Source organism: Bubalus bubalis, chromosome 2 (genome assembly GCF_019923935.1).
Source record: "Bubalus bubalis isolate 160015118507 breed Murrah chromosome 2, NDDB_SH_1, whole genome shotgun sequence".
NCBI lineage: Eukaryota > Metazoa > Chordata > Mammalia > Artiodactyla > Bovidae > Bubalus > Bubalus bubalis.
Window position 1 is genome coordinate 21,733,960 of NC_059158.1, and position 17,085 is coordinate 21,751,044.

Consider the following 17,085-nt stretch of genomic DNA (forward strand, 5'->3'; position numbering starts at 1 on the left):
AAAAAAAAATGTCGGATTCTGATGCTGGCAATTACCAGTGTGGATTGAAATAAAGTAGTTTACTTGCTTATGCTCGCTTTCAATGTCTGTATGTTTCTTATTGTGACCTGATAGCAAACATCTCAGAAACGAGCACTGGCTCACAGAAGAGAGAAAAGTTTCATTAGTTCAGGTGGAGTTGTATTCAGGAAGCTACCGTGGCACCAGAAAAATAGCAGGGATGAAAAAAATAGGTCAAGGAGATTCCATTTCCAGTAACATGGTGGGCTTGGTTTTAAGGCTGCCTCTTCCAGGGAAACAAAATAAAAGTAATTAAGTATGAAAAGTTTCCATGACTACAATATGAAGGAAATAATTGTTTAGGACAAAATATAAATGTGGGCAGTACTCCAGGGGGAAAATTTGTTTTTATCCTTAGGGTGTTAGGCAAATCTGGAAAAACCTTCCCTCTGATTTTCTCAAGTTTATGAGCTATAACAGGAAATATAAGCCAGAGCTTATTTGTGTGGAGAGCTAAGAGGCATCCCCTCCTTCAAAGTCCAGAAACCAAGATTCATATCCTCAGGGAAGATGTACAGATATTGCCTGCACGCGTGCTCAGTCACTTAACATGTCCAAATCTTTGCCCCCACCATAAACTATAGCCCACCTGATTCCTCTGTCGATGGGATTATCCCAGCAAGAATACAGGAATGGGTAGCCATTTCCTCCTCCTGGTGTCGTCCCAACCCAGAGATCGAACCTGCATCTCCTGCTTTGGCAGGCAGATTGTTTACCACTGAGCCACCTGGGAACTGTAGAGGTATTGGAAGCATGTAACATGCTGATGGGAATATAAAATGGTAATGCCGCTTTGGAAAATGCTCTGGAAGTTTCTCAATATTTGAACAGAGATTTACTGTATCAGTTCTGCAGATGATCCTACTCAAGGTGGACCCACAGTGACAAAGATTGTTCAGTGACTGTGCAGCCCATGTGTGACCACGTCCAGGGCATAGGGCTCACTACCTCGTGCTCCTGCTTCTCTCACCTGGAATGTCCCTGTGCAGATGGACTCTGAGATACACCCAAATGAGTTCACACCTTGTGGACTCTCCTCCCCTGAGTGTGGGTGGGAGCTGTGACCTGCTTCTGACCAGTAGAATATGGCAACAGGGACATCACTCCTGAGGTTAGATCACAGAAGAGCAAAACCCCATCTTGCTGGCTGACTTTCTACTTGTCTTCCCTGCTTGCAAGCTCTGATGAAGGAAGCAGCTGGGTTGGAAACGTCTTTGTTTCATGAAACTGAGGTCAGCCCACACCAACATCCAGCAGAATACTAAGGCCTCCAGTCTAACAGCTCACAGGAAGCCACTTAGTGTTCTCCCCTCAGGCAGCCCTTGCCTTTCTTAAAGATACACATTCTGCTTTCTCTTTACAGCACAATGTCAAGTTCTCTGGCTATCCTAGTTGCTTTTCTCTCGCTCCATCCAGGAGGCCCCAGAAGGGAGCAGCAGGCAGGGTGGGAGGAAATGCTGGTGAGCAGGGGTGTGGCCAGACCCCTCCTTGGAGAGATGTTCCCAGGGAGTCAGTTGGAAGAAGAGCAGTCAGGGCAGTGAGATGGGAAGGGGAAGAGTGAACACCCCTGGGACCTCAGGTCCACAGGAGGCTGTGTTTCAGGCTGTGAAATATCACAGTGATGAGGAAACCCCGCATGGCGCCTGCTGGTCTTCCCCCTTCAGCATCTGGAGAGTCCAGCTCTCACCCGGATGCAAACACCGCTGACAGCCCACAGCCCAGATGTGAGCCCCCCTTCCCCCACCTCCAGTGAACACACTCCATCAGCCAACATAGGCCCAACTCTCCTGTCACTTCAGACCTCAGGGGTCATCTGTAGTGAGTGTGGGAAACACAACAGACTCCCTGCCAGTCTCAGAGCCCAGAGGGGAAGGGAAGCTGTCATAGCCCAGAGGAGGTGACCCTTAGTGAGGCAGGTGGACAGTGTACGGGAGTCAACCCAAGCATTAGGACACACTTGGGCTCAGCAGTCAGACTGTTTCCTTAGAGTTGTGGCTCAGCCAATTGAGAGTCAGTCAAACTCCCACAGACCTCAGTTTCCTTGTCTGCAAAATAGGCTTGAGAGCTGTCCCTATCTCATGGACTCTTATGAGGTTTAAGTTAATTTATGTAAATACCTGAAAACAGTACCTGACACGTTTATTAAGGGAGAATCCTGAGAAGGAATAGAGCCCAGGTATGTGGCTCCTGTTTCTTTCTCTCAAGAGGAAGAGGACAAGTTCTTCTAACACTCATCACTCAGCCTCTTCTTAACTCCTGTGCAGAGGGGGAGTGTCCTTTCTCTTATCTCCCTTATCTCCCGTGAGGGAGGAGGGGCATCAGGAGAGGCCAGGGTGGAGTCAGGATGAGGAAGCATCAGAGCAATACACAGGAATATTACAGCAGTGGGAACACACAGCTGTGTGTTGGTTATTTTTCATTGAATATCCAGCATCCTGGAGTACAGCATCCCAAAATTTCTGGCTGTTACCTCTAAGCTCACATATCAGCTGAGGCTTTAAGAGGCCCCTCCTGGGGCTTCCCTGGTGGTCCATAGCTTGGGAATCTGTCTGCCAATGCAGGGAACACCAGTTTGGTCCCTGGTCTGGGAGGATCTCACAAACCGTGGGGCAGCTAAGCCTTTGGCCACAACTGCAGAGTTGCACACTCCAGACGCCTGACCTATAACAAGAGAAGAGACTGCAGTGAGCAGCCCACATACCACCGCTAGAGAGTAGCCCCTGCTCTCTGAAACTAGAGAAAGCCCAAGTGCAGCAACAAAGACCCAGCACAGCCAAAAATAAACAAAATTAAAAAGAGAGAGAGACCATTCCACTGTTGCATTAGCTGAGTGCTTCTTAGGGATGGATATCTGATAAGACAAGTGAGTCCTGACCATGTGCATTGTCTCACCTCCTTTACCAACAAATGGGTCCTGTTTTATCTTAGGGAACATTGATAGATCACGAACTTTAAGTCCAAGGACAGTATTGCTGACAGAGTGCTGCAGGCAGGGAAGATAAAGCCTATATTTAACGGATAAGTCAACTCATGCCAGAAAAGATTATTTGCTATTCATGTAATGTTTTGTATTTGTTGTCTCAGGGCCTGTTGGGAGAAGGATGTGCTAATACCCTTCCTGAAAGCCTATTAACAACTTCCACATCTTATAATTCCCTGAATCTCCTGGAGAATTGTCTGTCAGGTACATTATCCCCAGGGTTGATACCAGGAAACCCACATGGGGATAAGTAACTATTACTTGAGTTGAGGGAGACCGGGTTCCCAGAGGCTACAGAGAAGCTGTAAATTTCAATGTAAGGAAGTCCTGTGGTCACTCCAGTTCTCACTAAGCCGGACATATACTCCTCAAGAATCATTCCACCTCTCATCCTTGTACATCTGGAGGCAAAGGAAACATTCTCTCTCTTTTATTTTTCCCATTATGCTGGAGGCTGACTTGGAAGCCAAAGGCTCTTCCCAGAAGGCACTTGCATCCTGAAATGAGCATCTGGTAAGTACGATGACCTTTACCTGGTCAAGGCTGTTAAGAAATGAGTCAAACTTGAAGATGAGCACTGTGTGACTCTCTTCCTTTTTCTCAAATCTACTTTTTACTTCTCTCTTTGCAGGCAGATTTCCTTGGTTATTCAGTTCGTACAGCATGAAGTGGCAACAGCTTAAATTCTAAATTTTCATATATCCTCTGCCCAAGAGCTAACCATACTTCACCTGGCCATCCCCCACCACCCTTCAAAGACCCCTGACTGAAAGGGAAGAGTCTTTGATGAAAGGATGGAGATAATCACAGGGGCCACTTTCTCTTGGACATTTCTCTTTAAGTAGAAGAGAACAATCTACACACTAGAAGTAGCTGCTTTAAGGTAGAGAGGCCTTCTACAGTTTAAGTGCAAAGTGGTGAAAGTTGTTGACATTTTGGGACCCAGAAAACTCAGGGCTGCATCAACATTAGTCACATTGGCAGCTCAGAGACCACTGGTGCCCGACATGGCATCACTTTGTCAAAGCAGGCACTGGCAGAACAGTAGTGATGAGCAACTTAGATGAGAAGGGGAAGAAAATAGATGGTTCTGCTCACCAGGAACAGAGTTCATGTGAGAACTTTCTGGGAACTCTAGATAGAAACGGTGGCAAATAATAAAAGCAGAGATTTCTGTTGTGCCAGCCAGATGTAGAGCTGAGGGAAAGTACAGAGAGAAGAAACCCCCCAAGAAGGACTTTTCATAATTTTCTTCCTTCTGCTTCTTGCAAAGCTCAGAGCCTGCCTTCCCCTCCATCTTTGCCCACTTGATATCCCATGGTGAAATGCTAAAGTCTCCACAGGTGTCAGAGAACACTTCTTCAGCAAACATTTCTGAATGTCCTCCTATGTGGCAAGAGCAATGCCAAGTGATATGACACAACTCCAGCCTGTGTTTCCTGAAACTGTATCAGCCCATAGGCCCAAGAGTGATAATAAACAACAGGCTATTGTTTTATCTACTATTTATTTACTATTTCAACCCCACCTAGGGCGTCCCAGGTGGCTCAATGTTAAAGAATCCACCTGCCAATGCAGGAGACAAGGGTTCAGTTCCTGGGTAGGAAGATTGTCTGGAGAAGGAAATGGTGAACCCACTCCAGCATTCTTGCCTGGGAAATCCCATGGACAGAGGAGCTGGTGGGTACAGTCCACAGGGTCACAAAAGAGTCAGATACAACTTAATGACTAAACAACAACAACAATCCCTGCAGTCTGGGCAAAATGAATTGTTTCTGGCAGTTCCCAGGAATTTCTTGCATGAGCTCTGTGTTCTCTGGAATTTAAAGCACCTGTGCCTCCCTCCACTTTGCCTATCTCAGTGTAGAATACCTGTCTCTTCCCTTGAGTTTCATTACTCAATCACTGAAAAAATAGCCCAAGAGAGGCCCTCCACTATCTTTAGCTTCTGCCACCAGACTCTCTATCCCTTTGGCTAAGACACAAGACAGTGGGGCTGGGTGAAGAATCAGTAATAGAATCAGAGATGGTGTTGTCTGGCATCCTCTGGCGTGCATCTCATTCTACCCCAAAATCAGTCTCTCTCCAGAGGCAAATATAAGTCTACTTATATAAAACTGGATTTCCATAGAGAAAGGCAAAAAAGATTCAGTCCGTGGGATCGCCAAAGTATCTTACAAACACAAAAAGGTCTTGAAACCAAAACAATAAATACATAAATGCCTATATTCAGAGATATTTGTATATACTATATTTACATAGCATATATTTTATATATTTATTATACATTTTATACATAATCTCAACTGCCAAATAGCCTGGGATAAATACCACTATGAAATAAACACTGAGGACACTTATTTCTACCTGATTTAAGAAAACACTTCCTAAGTCTTTAAGTATATTAACGTATTCATACATTACATGTTGATTCAACTGCATTCAACTGCATTCATTACAATATATGTCGATTGTTTGCTGTATGTCAGGCACTATTCTGCACATATAATGATTTTGTTTTTAAAAGACAAATTTCCTGATCTTATAAATCTATCATTTTACTGATGCAGATTAGAAAATAAATAAGAAATTTTTTTTAAAAACAAGAAAATTCTGGATCATAATCAGTGATCTGAAGACCAAAAGCAGAGCAATGCAATAGACCATATCTTGAGAGGAGTTTTAGTTGGGGTGGTCAGAGAATTGAAAATATGAAAAACCAGATAGACATGAACGTTCGGGTGTTAATGTTGGGAAATTCTAAGGATGAGAGGGTTTCGCTGGTGGCTCACTGAATAAGAATCTGCCTGCCAATGAAGAAGACATGGGTTCGATTGTGATCCGGGAAGATCCCACATGCCTCAGAGCAACAAAGCTCATGCACCATAACTACTGAGCCTGTGCTCTAGAACCCAGGAACCACAACTATTGAAGCCCATGCATCACAACTAATGAAGACTGCATGCCCCAGACGCCATACTCCACAAAAAGAGAAACCCATGTGCTGAAAATGGAGAAAGCCCCAACACATCAATAAAGAACCAGCACAGCCAAAAATAAATAATGAATAAATTAAAAATAAAAATTCTAAACATGGGAAATTGAGGATAGCAAGAGAAAATACTAGAGAGGTAAGAAAAGGATTATGAAGGCTCTTGTATGCCATAGTAAGGAATTTGGAATTTGAGTTGAAGGCAATTGAAAACCACTGGAAGTTTTCCAGAAGGGAAGGATAATTCTTTTGGCAATATTCAAGAAGTCTATAACTCTTAAATTCAGTTTCTAAAACCCTTACAGTTTTGAAACTTCTTCCATATTATCACTTCTTTGACAAAATTATTTTGTGAACCTACTATATATACTAAACTCTTTTCCAGGTTATGGTACTATTATGAGATATTTCTCCTTTTAGGTATTATTTACTATTAAAATTGCCTCATGGTTTGTGTGTGGTGTGTGTGTCTATGAAAGAGAGAGACATACAGACAGACAGAGGTTGATTTCTAAAATGAGACTGGATGATTTTATGAAAAAGAGAATGATTAATGTGAGGTCTGAATTTATAGGAAGTGAACACGAAAGGTTGAAACAGAGTATTTGCTCTATCATATTAAGCAATTTTAAAAGACATAAAGAAAGAAAACAAAAACTCATTGATGCTTTGCTGAGTTTTCACTGAAAGTGGTAACAATGAGAGTTTCTCAGGCTTAGTCCCTCTGGAACATACAGTATGGACAGTGAATTCTAAATCACTTCCAATAAAAGTTTTCCAATCAACAGACATGATTACAGACTCCAAATCAAAGGTTCCATGACTTTACTTATTAAAATATATTATTCCTATTTGAATAAAATTGTTCATCGTAAATTTTATTATCAGTGCATTTTCAGAAAGAAATATTTTTCTCTACACAAAGCAGAAGCAAGAAAGCCAGTCTAAATATTTCAATCGTCCAGAGAAGGACTAAGGCAGTACACATTTGTAACTTATTTCGAAGATCTAGATTTAATTTTTGAGAAACTGTTGAGTTATCTTTGTAGTTCATACATCATAAAGACAGTATCCCCAGCAGTTAAGAACTCATATTTTGGAGTCTGTTGGAATCCTGCCTCTGTGATTTACTAACTACATCACTCTGATAAAATCACTGCACCTCTTTAACCCTCAGTTCCTTCACATATTTAGCAGAAATCATGATAATGCCAAGCTCACAGAGTTGTTGTGACAAATTACATAGAAAGTGCTTCGGTCAGTGCCTGAAACACAGAAGATACTCTTACATAGTAACTCTCTAGCACCCTCTTGTTTGTCAACAAAAGAGTAACTGTGAAAAGGCCTCAAGCTTCCTCACAAACTCTACGTACTCAGGGGGAAACACGTGGATTAACCAAACAGCTTAACAGTATTGAGTCCTCTTAACTCCAACAAGCGGAGAACAATGGAAAGAGCTAACGAGAGCACCTTCTCTGGATTCATTCTCCTGGGCTTCTCCAACCAGCCCCAGCTGGAAATGGCTCTCTTTGTGGTCATCCTGATCACCTACTCCTTGAGCTGTTTAGGCAATGGCGCCATTATACTTTTGTCAACAATGGATCCTCACCTGCACACTCCTATGTACTTCTTCCTCTCCAACCTCTCTTTTATGGATCTTTGTTTGACTACTTGCACTGTCCCTCAGACCCTGGCCAACTTTAAGGGGAAGGACAAGACCATCACCTATGGCGGCTGTGTGGCCCAGCTCTTCATTGCCTTGGGACTCGGGGGAGTAGAGTGCGTCCTCCTGTCTGTCATGGCCTATGACCGCTATGTAGCTGTGTGCCGTCCCCTCCACTACATGGTGATCGTGCATCCCCAGCTTTGCTTGCAGCTGGTTGTAACTGCTTGGCTTACAGGCTTCGGTAATTCTGTAGTCCAGACAGCACTGACCATGACTCTTCCCCTCTGTGGTAAAAACCAAGTGGACCATTTCTTCTGTGAAGTTCCAGTGATCTTTGCTGTCAGTACCTTCTTCTTGGTGGTGCCCCTGTCACTCATCGTAGTATCCTACGGTCACATTACCTGTGCCGTCCTGAAGATAAAGTCGGCCCATGGGAGACAGAAGGCTTTTGGAACCTGTGGTTCTCACCTAATGGTAGTGATTATTTTCTTTGGGACGCTCATCTCCTTGTACCTTCAGCCTCCTTCCAGCTATTCACAGGATGTGAACAAAAGCATTGCACTGTTCTATACTCTGGTGACTCCCCTGCTTAATCCCCTGATTTACACTTTGAGAAACAAGGAAGTCAAAGGGGCGCTAAGGAGACAAATGAGGAGAATCCTAGATTTGAGGCAGAGTTAATGCAGCGCTTGCAGGCCCAGGAAGTTCTGCAATGGAACACTTCTGAGAGAGTAAAAACTAGTTAATTTAATCCAACACATCCTTATAAAGCACCAACCATGTGCAAGACAGTGTTCTAGATACTTGAGACATATCAGTGAGACAGAGGCTAAACCATTGAGCTAAACCTTTTGCTAGGCAGAATATATGTTAAATAAGATATTTTAAAAATAAACTATGGTATATCATGTACTACACAATAATGGGAATGAACAATAATTACACATACAAAAACATGAATGATTCTTACAAACATGATTTACAGTGAGCAAACTAGATACAAAATAATTCTTACTGTATGATTCCATTTACATAAAATTCAACCAAGGGACAACGAATCTCTGGTACTGAAAGTCAGAACAGTGGTTCCCCTGGGGACTGGGAGTTCTCCCTTGGAAGATATGTGGGGGAGGAGCATTCTGGAGTTCTGGTCAGGTTGTGATTTTTGATCTGGATGTTGGTGATATAAAGTACTCAATCTGTGAAAATTCATCAAACCTGAAACTTAAAGTACTTGCACTTTCTGTATGGATGCTGGACTTCAAATCATTTACTTCTTAAAAGTTTTAAATAAACCAGATAATAGCAGAATACTTTGATTCTAAATGATCACATTAAGTATTTTTGTTACTTTCACATAAAATTTGGCTTTATCTTCTCAGTGATCTAAATTTCTTCTATCCATTGACCATCTTTAATAGATTTGAAGTGTTTAGATATTAGCAATTTCTGGCCAACTCAGATGAAACTTGTCTTGAAGATCTCAATTTAATGAAGATCTCAATTCAAGTTCATGTGTCCTGTGAGTCTCTCTGGTCTCTTCATTCCATGAAGATACTTAGTGACCAGGTCTTGAGACAAAAATCATAGTGATAATTTTCAGATGAAAATTCTACTACTGGGTATTATATTGCATTGAATTAAGTTTATCTTGACTGAAAAAGACATTTATTGTGAATATTTGTTTGTATGTCTGTATTTGTATAATGTAGCATACAAAAATGCATAATTTACTAGTAGCCAAAAATATTTTCACTTACTAGAGATTTTAATATTTCTCAGTATTTAATAGCATATGATAAAAGGGCAGATACTAAAGGGAATTTATAAAACAGTGTAAAAACAGAAATAATTTTCTGGTAAGCTCAATGTGCCTTTGTGCAAATATGTTCTTCTTAAATATTTCTTATTTAATAATTGTAAGTTGGATGGCTTTTCATGCATTATTCTGCTAATGAAATAATAGAACAAGGATTTTTCTTTTTTTAAGTGAAAATAGATTGCTGAATTGTTGAGGTCTGTACTATACTTACTTCTGCTTGTACTGAATATGAGTGGTTTCTGATTATATTTTTTGTAATACAGAAGATATGGTTTTTTTATATCAACCCCTTGGAGTTTTCTTTCAAACCATCACAGCTAGACTCACTGATAACATAAACATTTTCTGGCACAAAAGTTCCATACTCTATAATCATCTAGATGCTTACATTTTTCCTTTTCAGCAAATAAATGCTGAAGATTTATCATTTCATTCAAGGTAACCTTTTGTGAACTGCATTTCCCAATAAGATGCATTAGGTTACAGCTGAACACAGTTCCCACTGCAAGTCCAGTCACTCCTCCTTAGCCACAGACTCAACCAAACATGGATCCATATGATCTGTCATTTTCCATAAAGGATTTGAGCATCCAGCTTTTCTGGTATAGGAGCGGGTGGGAGGAAGTGCCTGAAACAACCCCTGGCCAATACTGAGAAACAATTGTACTTGGAAAGGTCAAATTAACTTTAGCAGCCATGTTTTTGAAGCCATTAGAAAGTTGTGAAAGTGATGAAGGTGATATAGACATGAGTAACAGAAAGCACTGAACACTTCTGAGGTGAGCTGAAGGGCAACTGCCTTTTTTTTTTCTCATAGAGCATTTAGAGTGTGTGAGTGTGAGTTGAGGATTGAGCATGGCCCATAGAGAGGGACTTTGGCACAAAAACATGAAAAGCCAAACACTCATGTAAGGCTAGCGTTACAAGCTGAAAACTTAAAGAGACTTAACTATGTGGCCAGATGTTTCCAGTGGACATTTCTATTTCCAGTGGACTCCCCAGGAAGCCAGAAAGGCAGACGAAAGTTTCAAAAATATGGAATAATCTATCCTGCTACTCCATTGTGCTTAGGAAACGAAAACTCACTAGGGTAAGGGGCCCTTTCTCTAACACATAGTTCTCGTAGGTAAGGCAGTTGCCCAATTTTGAAGCTTCATGAAAGTGAAGGCGCTCAGTATTGCCCTTTGCAATAACATGGATGGACCATGACAGCATTATGCTCAGTGAAATAAGTCGGAAGAGAAAGACAAATGCTGTATGATCTCACATACATGTGGCATCAGAAAAACTGAGCTTGTTACAAACAGGGAAGAATGATGGTTACCAGGGCCAAAGAGGTAGAAGAAATGAGGAGATATTGGCAAAAAGGTACAAACTTCCAGCTAAAAATTAATAATTTCTGAGGAGTCAAAAAAATAAACTTTTTTAAATTTTTAAGGGGAATAAATATTTGACAAGATAAAGATCTTAGCTAACACTATGTAGATATCACTTTACCATATACAGGTTTATCAAATCATACGTTGTACTCTTTAAACTAGCTCAATTTATATCTCATTAGATATAGAGGAAAATAAATGAAAACAAGAGTTATTATTCATTTCTTTCATCCTACTTATTTTTCCTCTCCTAACTCAGACTTTCACTATTGTTTAAGACAAAAATTTCTACATAGTAACAGTCCACGGGATCACAAACTTTTAGAATGGCACTTCTAAAAGTTTAACATTTTGTGTATCCATCATAACAGCAAAAGGAGCATGATCTCTTCTATGAAGCTCCTTAGTGCAGCAAATTCTATCAGTTTTCTTTTTAATGTGACTTGCAGGAATAAAAAATTACCACATTGACTTGTGTGTATTTGTACTTATTTCAGAAAATACTGAAATTACACCATATATAAACCTGTATCTTCTAAGTGATATAAGCTAAAGAAAACATTTCCTTCTACTGTTCATCCTCAGGAAAGAGTTAAGAGATCGATCTAAAAGTGGTTGCATACAGAGTGCGTGTTTGTGGATGTATACATCTGGCTGTGTGTAATAACATAATAATATGTGTTATTTAAAGCCAAATAGAAACCAAAATAGAACATGCTGGGGGGGAATATGAGGACAAATATTCTTTGGGAAGCACTGGAGGCTTTTTCCAAGATGGAGAGTAAACCCAGAGAGAGGTTGATCTCATGATAACAATGACACATTGATGACTATGGTGCTCGCTTTATTTATATTAAACCAAACAGAATTCTCACTGAGTGGATGCATCATTAAGAAACTTTCCAAAGAGAATCTTGGGAGACTATTTAACAATCCTCAAATGCATGAAATAAGGACTGAAAAATATTTAGTAAGCACTACTTATGACCAGCTAACACAAAATCTGGACTGGGCTCCTGAGAAAGGCTTTGACAACTAACAGTGACATCCCATTGATCCTGAGTATCCCCAATAACCTAATCACTGGAAATGCCTAGGATGCTTCAGTGAGACTAAAGCCACAGGTACAGCGACAGCTTCCCTGGTGGCTCAGAGGGTAACATATCTGCTTGCAATGCAAGATACCCAGATTCAACCCCCAAGGAAGATCCCTGGGTCAGAAAGATCCCCTGAAGAAGGAAATGGCAACTGACCCCAGTATTCTTGCCTGGGGAATGCCATGGACAGAGGAGCCTCATGGGCTACAGTCCATCGGGTCACAAAGAGCAGGACATGATGGAGCGACTTTCACTTTTCACAACTGAAGAGTTTTACTCTCAAAAGAGGTTAAAATTATCCTCAGAAATGGTCACCTAATTAGAAGAACTTGCAGCTTCTAAAGACATTGTGGATTTAATTCACTACAAAATGGTTAAAGAATCCACCAAACAATATGCATCAGTAGAATAGATTGTTTAAAAGGAGCGTGAATCCCCAATCCCTACAGCTGCCTCAGGGACACCTTCCCCTGAACCCCCTGATTCAGGAGGCATACAACTCCTCATTTCTGCATTTACACAGAGCACCCCTTCCCAGGAAACCACGTCCACAAGACATTTCCATACACTGTGGTTCCGAGTCTGCCATATCAAGTTTGAACTATGCTACAATACTGAAAAGACAGAAGAAGCTCTCAGTCATAATACAAACAGGCATCAGAAAAGAGCACACCTACTGAGGAAAGAGTTGACAGAGAACTATAATCTGTTCTTCCGTCCTCAGTGACCCTGGTTAGAGCAGAACCCTGGGCAAACAGTTAACACTGAAATCTACTGACTAGGAGATAAAAGAGGATATTACAGGGGTTGCTATGTGCTGATTACCATTCTGCTAATGTTTTTAGCAGGATGGATAGGGTCTGTTTAGAGTGCTATAAACCTACAGTATACAGACTACAGTTGTTCTAATGAATAAAAGTCCTAAAAGCCAGAACACGACTGGTTCTGGTGAGGACACATATCAGGTGAGAAACTCTCAAGCCTTCCTTGTGCTGACTTGTACGATACAAGTTAAGCAAGTGAGACTCCTTCATTTATTTTATATATTCCATTTTAAAAACCTGAATTCAGGAAGCAGTGTCTGACTGGTTTGGGGCCTCACAGACATTGCACATGTTGTGCTCTTGTTTTGTATTATTTTCTAATTGTTTGTCAATCTGGTGCTGGTTAAGAACTGTGTTTCATAGGAGTCTGACTGACACTTCAGGCTTCCAAGGTGACACCTCACCTGAGCACATTGTGTTCACCTTGTGTTCCTCAGAAGGCAAAAATGATGAAAGATTATGACTTGCTCTTGGGCGTATTGACAGTTCTGCACTCCAGATGGGATCAAATAATTTAGCCAAGGCCTGGATACACCCACTGCAGCCATTTCACAGATATTAAGAATTCAAAAGGAGGGAATGCCTAGCGTTCCAGGTTATAGGCTCCATACGTCTTCTGCAGGGGCCATGGGTTCAATCCCTGTTCTGGGAACTAAAGAGGGAAAGCTTGGAAAGGTAGATATCATTTGAAAAAATTATAAAACAGAACTGAACTTTGGGTACATGGTATATTTTAAGTGATCTTTTTTTTTATTAGTGTAGCCTGGGATCTAGATACCTTTTTTTATCTGTAACTTATTCTGAAGTAATATACACATACAAATGACACTCAGGCATTTGCTTAAAACAAATAAATCTGTTTGGTGGCAGTCCTTAGGAGCAGACAAGTAGCTACTCACTTAGGAAAATAGGCTTTGTGACTTTATGTGACCTTGAAGATTTCTGCACCAAAGAAAGTATCACTGAGGGATTTGTAAGTGACTATTTGGGCATAACTATCAAGACCTGATTGAGTACTAAGGAGATGCGGAAATTTCTCACCATTCAGAGTACAGAGCACTCCAAACTGCTTTTTATCAAGTATATGTTCAGCATTACTGTGGGGTCAAAATCTTTGGTTTCACAAGTATTTAACTCAAGGGTGAAGAGTGTGATGCTGTTAGGGATATAGATAGAATCTTGACCCTATATATAATTTACCCACACTGCCATTTCCAGCTTGCAAGACCACTTCTCAGGCAAATTGGCTGAGAGGGTTCAAGACCCAGGAGGATGATTAGCTGCTAGGAGAGGGAACTGTGTGATAGTGGTCATGTTTTTGTCTCCACTAAGAGACACAAATGCACTTACTTGCCCTGTGGTACATACTGGGGAAATCTACCAAAAATCTTAAATATTTCTGTGATGATGGCACAGTCAAAGCTCTAACCTCCAGAGAGAACATACACTGTTCATGACAGTTAACTTACACACAAAAAAACAGAATCTATACCTGAAAATAAATATATGCTGTAAACTGAGCTTGAGTGAGGATCTAAGAGCTAGAATGTCAGATTAATTTTCTCTGGAATGTTTATTTTGTTACTCATAATTCAGAACTCTGTGACAGTTATTTCACAATTACACAGCTACTACTAAACCTTAGGCATGTATTTTTAAATTAATAGACACAATATTTGTTTTTTCAATTTCCTTCGGATGAGTCTGAGGACATCTCTACAAAACATGGGATTTCCTGGGAATCAGGGGCCATTTCCAATATTTTTATACTTCACTAAATCCGAAATTCACAGGAAGTTTGGCAGAGGAGACATTCTAAGGTCTTAAGCAATTGATGCCTAAATCAAAGAATTTATAAAATGGCACGACGAGAATAATCTAAACATATTTTACCCTTTGAAACTTTTGCTGCGTCACAGGAGGTAAAATGTGTAGAATATGTGATAGAACTTGGGTCATATGCTGCTCAGATATAATGCCCTCGAAATTTCCTCATTTAAAAATCTCATTTAACAGAGGAACTAGGTGATTCACAAAATTAAAATAACCAACTTTGTGCCTCACATCAGTGTTTTTCTCCTGCTGTGTACCAAAAGGCATGTAAGAACTACCTGGTGTTCTTACCAGCGAAGGGCTACCAGCGTCACTGCCAGCACTGCATCGTAGCCTTCCCTCAGTGAGTCCTAGAGCGGCCTTCTCTGAAATGATCCTACACAATATGGCGGCTGCCCGGCTGAGGTTACAGTTGCTCCTGATGTCTGAATGGCTTTAGCGGGGTTAATGCGGCAAGATTTTCTTTGAGATTCAACTTTCTTTTCCCCATAAGTGCGCCACCTTCATCAGTAAAAAACATCTGATCAAACCATCAAACTATGGAATTTTCATAGAGACATGATCAAAATAAGAGAATGAATGGTATCTTCTAGTAACTCCTAGAAAATACTATTAATAATATTCCTTACAGTGTTTCAGTGGTTTTATGTTCTTGTTTGGGCTTCATGTAATATAGATGCATGTCTTTTTGCAAATAGATATGGAAAAATGTACCCAAATGGGAGTGCAAATAAAAATCACTGGAGCTGTTAAAACAGTAACTACAAAGCAGATGCTGTCATAACACTGAATCAGCATCTCTGGAAGTTGAAATGAATACATGAACTTAGAATCTGAACACTCACTTTTCAACGGGAATGAAGGAAACAAATTCTCTTCAGAAATGTCAGAGGGAATTTTAGATGACTCGTGCGGGACACACAGATACATCTAAAGAGCACTGGCGTTCAAGGTCCTTGCATTAAACTGTCCTCCTAAGCCATCATCTGGAGTAAGAGTCCTTCCAAAGCACCTTCTTCATCGCTCCCTTCACATCCCTGTTCCTCAGCGTATATATGAGGGGGTTGGTCATGGGGATAATGACAGTGTAGAAGAGAGACATGAACTTGTCCTGATCCTGGGAGTCACTGCTGATGGGCTGATAATATACATAGATGGCCGTGCCAAAGAACAGGGAGACCACCGTGAGGTGGGATCCACAGGTGCCAAATGCTTTTCTCTGCCCTGCAGCGGACTTTATTCTTAAGACCACCCTGACAATCCAACCATAGGAGAACACAATCAATGCAACAGGTGTGAAAAGAATGACACTGGCAAAGAAGCTGGCATACACATTCATAGTGGTGTCAACACAGACAAGTTTGAGAAATGGAGGGATCTCACAAAAGAAGTAGGCTAATTGATTTCTTCCACAACGAGGTAAAAGGAAGACAAGCACTGTGTGCAATAAGGAGTTGGCAAAACCAGTGAGCCATGAAGCAGAAGCCATCAGGTCACACAGACCGGGGTGCATGATTACCGTGTAGTGAAGGGGTCTGCAAACAGCTGCATAGCGGTCAAATGCCATAACTCCTAGGAGAATACATTCTGTACATCCCAATGCCAGAGAGATGAAGAACTGAACTTCACAGCCACCAAAGGAGATGGATTTGTCTTCTCCGCTGAGATTAAATAGGAACTGGGGAACGATGCTGGTTGTGTAGCACATGTCCAGAAAGCTCAGGTTAGAGAGGAAAAAGTACATAGGAGTGTCAAGACGTGGGTCCAAGTAGGACAATGCAATGATGGTTGTGTTTCCCAGCAAAGTGAGGATGTAGAAGATCAAAAGGACCACAAAGAGGACGAGCTCAAGTTGAGGTCTGTCAGAGAAGCCCAGTAAGATAAATCCAGTGAAAGAATTTTAATTTTTCTGTTCCATCCTTTGCTAGCACATGGCTCCTGTCAAATCAAGCATTTAGCAATTTATTAAAGGTATCTTCCAAACAAGTGCAGAGATAAAGAGGAAAATTTGTCATGTTCAAAGACATGGTCATGTGGTTTATATGCAACTATTTGAATAAATGATGTACCTATTGAAATTGAGCTCTATACTATCACAAAAAGTTATATAGAGAGTTATATATTGATAATTAATATAAGAAAATAATAAATAATAATAAAATCAAATAATGATCCTTGGTTTGCACCAATCATACATATAAAGTGCCTTTTTCAGATTGAGTTTAATAGGATTATAGTATGATCATTATATATGTACATTTTAGAGAAAGTGGGAACGAGGGAAGTCAAGGGAGAGTGATCAGAAAGAGTAAGAAAGATGTAGACAAAGGGAGAAAGTTTATTTTAAATATGTATTGCATAATTCTACATAACTGGATATGCACATACATCACATGTAATAGGGGCTTCCCTTGTGGCTCAGCTGGTAAAGA

General features: G+C 40.7%; 1 protein-coding gene and 1 pseudogene across 1 annotated transcript; one reads left to right on the plus strand and one right to left on the minus strand.

The window, feature by feature from the left end:
• The first annotated feature begins 7,442 nt into the window (after positions 1 to 7,442).
• On the plus strand, positions 7,443 to 8,379 carry LOC123464709 (putative olfactory receptor 2B8). The gene has a single exon (XM_045162132.1). The coding sequence runs from the start codon at positions 7,480 to 7,482 to the stop codon at positions 8,377 to 8,379; it is 900 nt and encodes a 299-aa protein (XP_045018067.1). The 5' UTR covers positions 7,443 to 7,479.
• A 7,256-nt stretch (positions 8,380 to 15,635) lies between these two features.
• Positions 15,636 to 16,586, minus strand: LOC102407832 (annotated as a pseudogene).
• Positions 16,587 to 17,085: the final 499 nt, after the last annotated feature.

Coding starts and splice junctions, on each gene's coding strand:
- LOC123464709 (XM_045162132.1), top strand. CDS start 7,480: ATGGAAAGAGCTAACGAGAGCACCTTCTCTGGATTCATTCTCCTGGGC.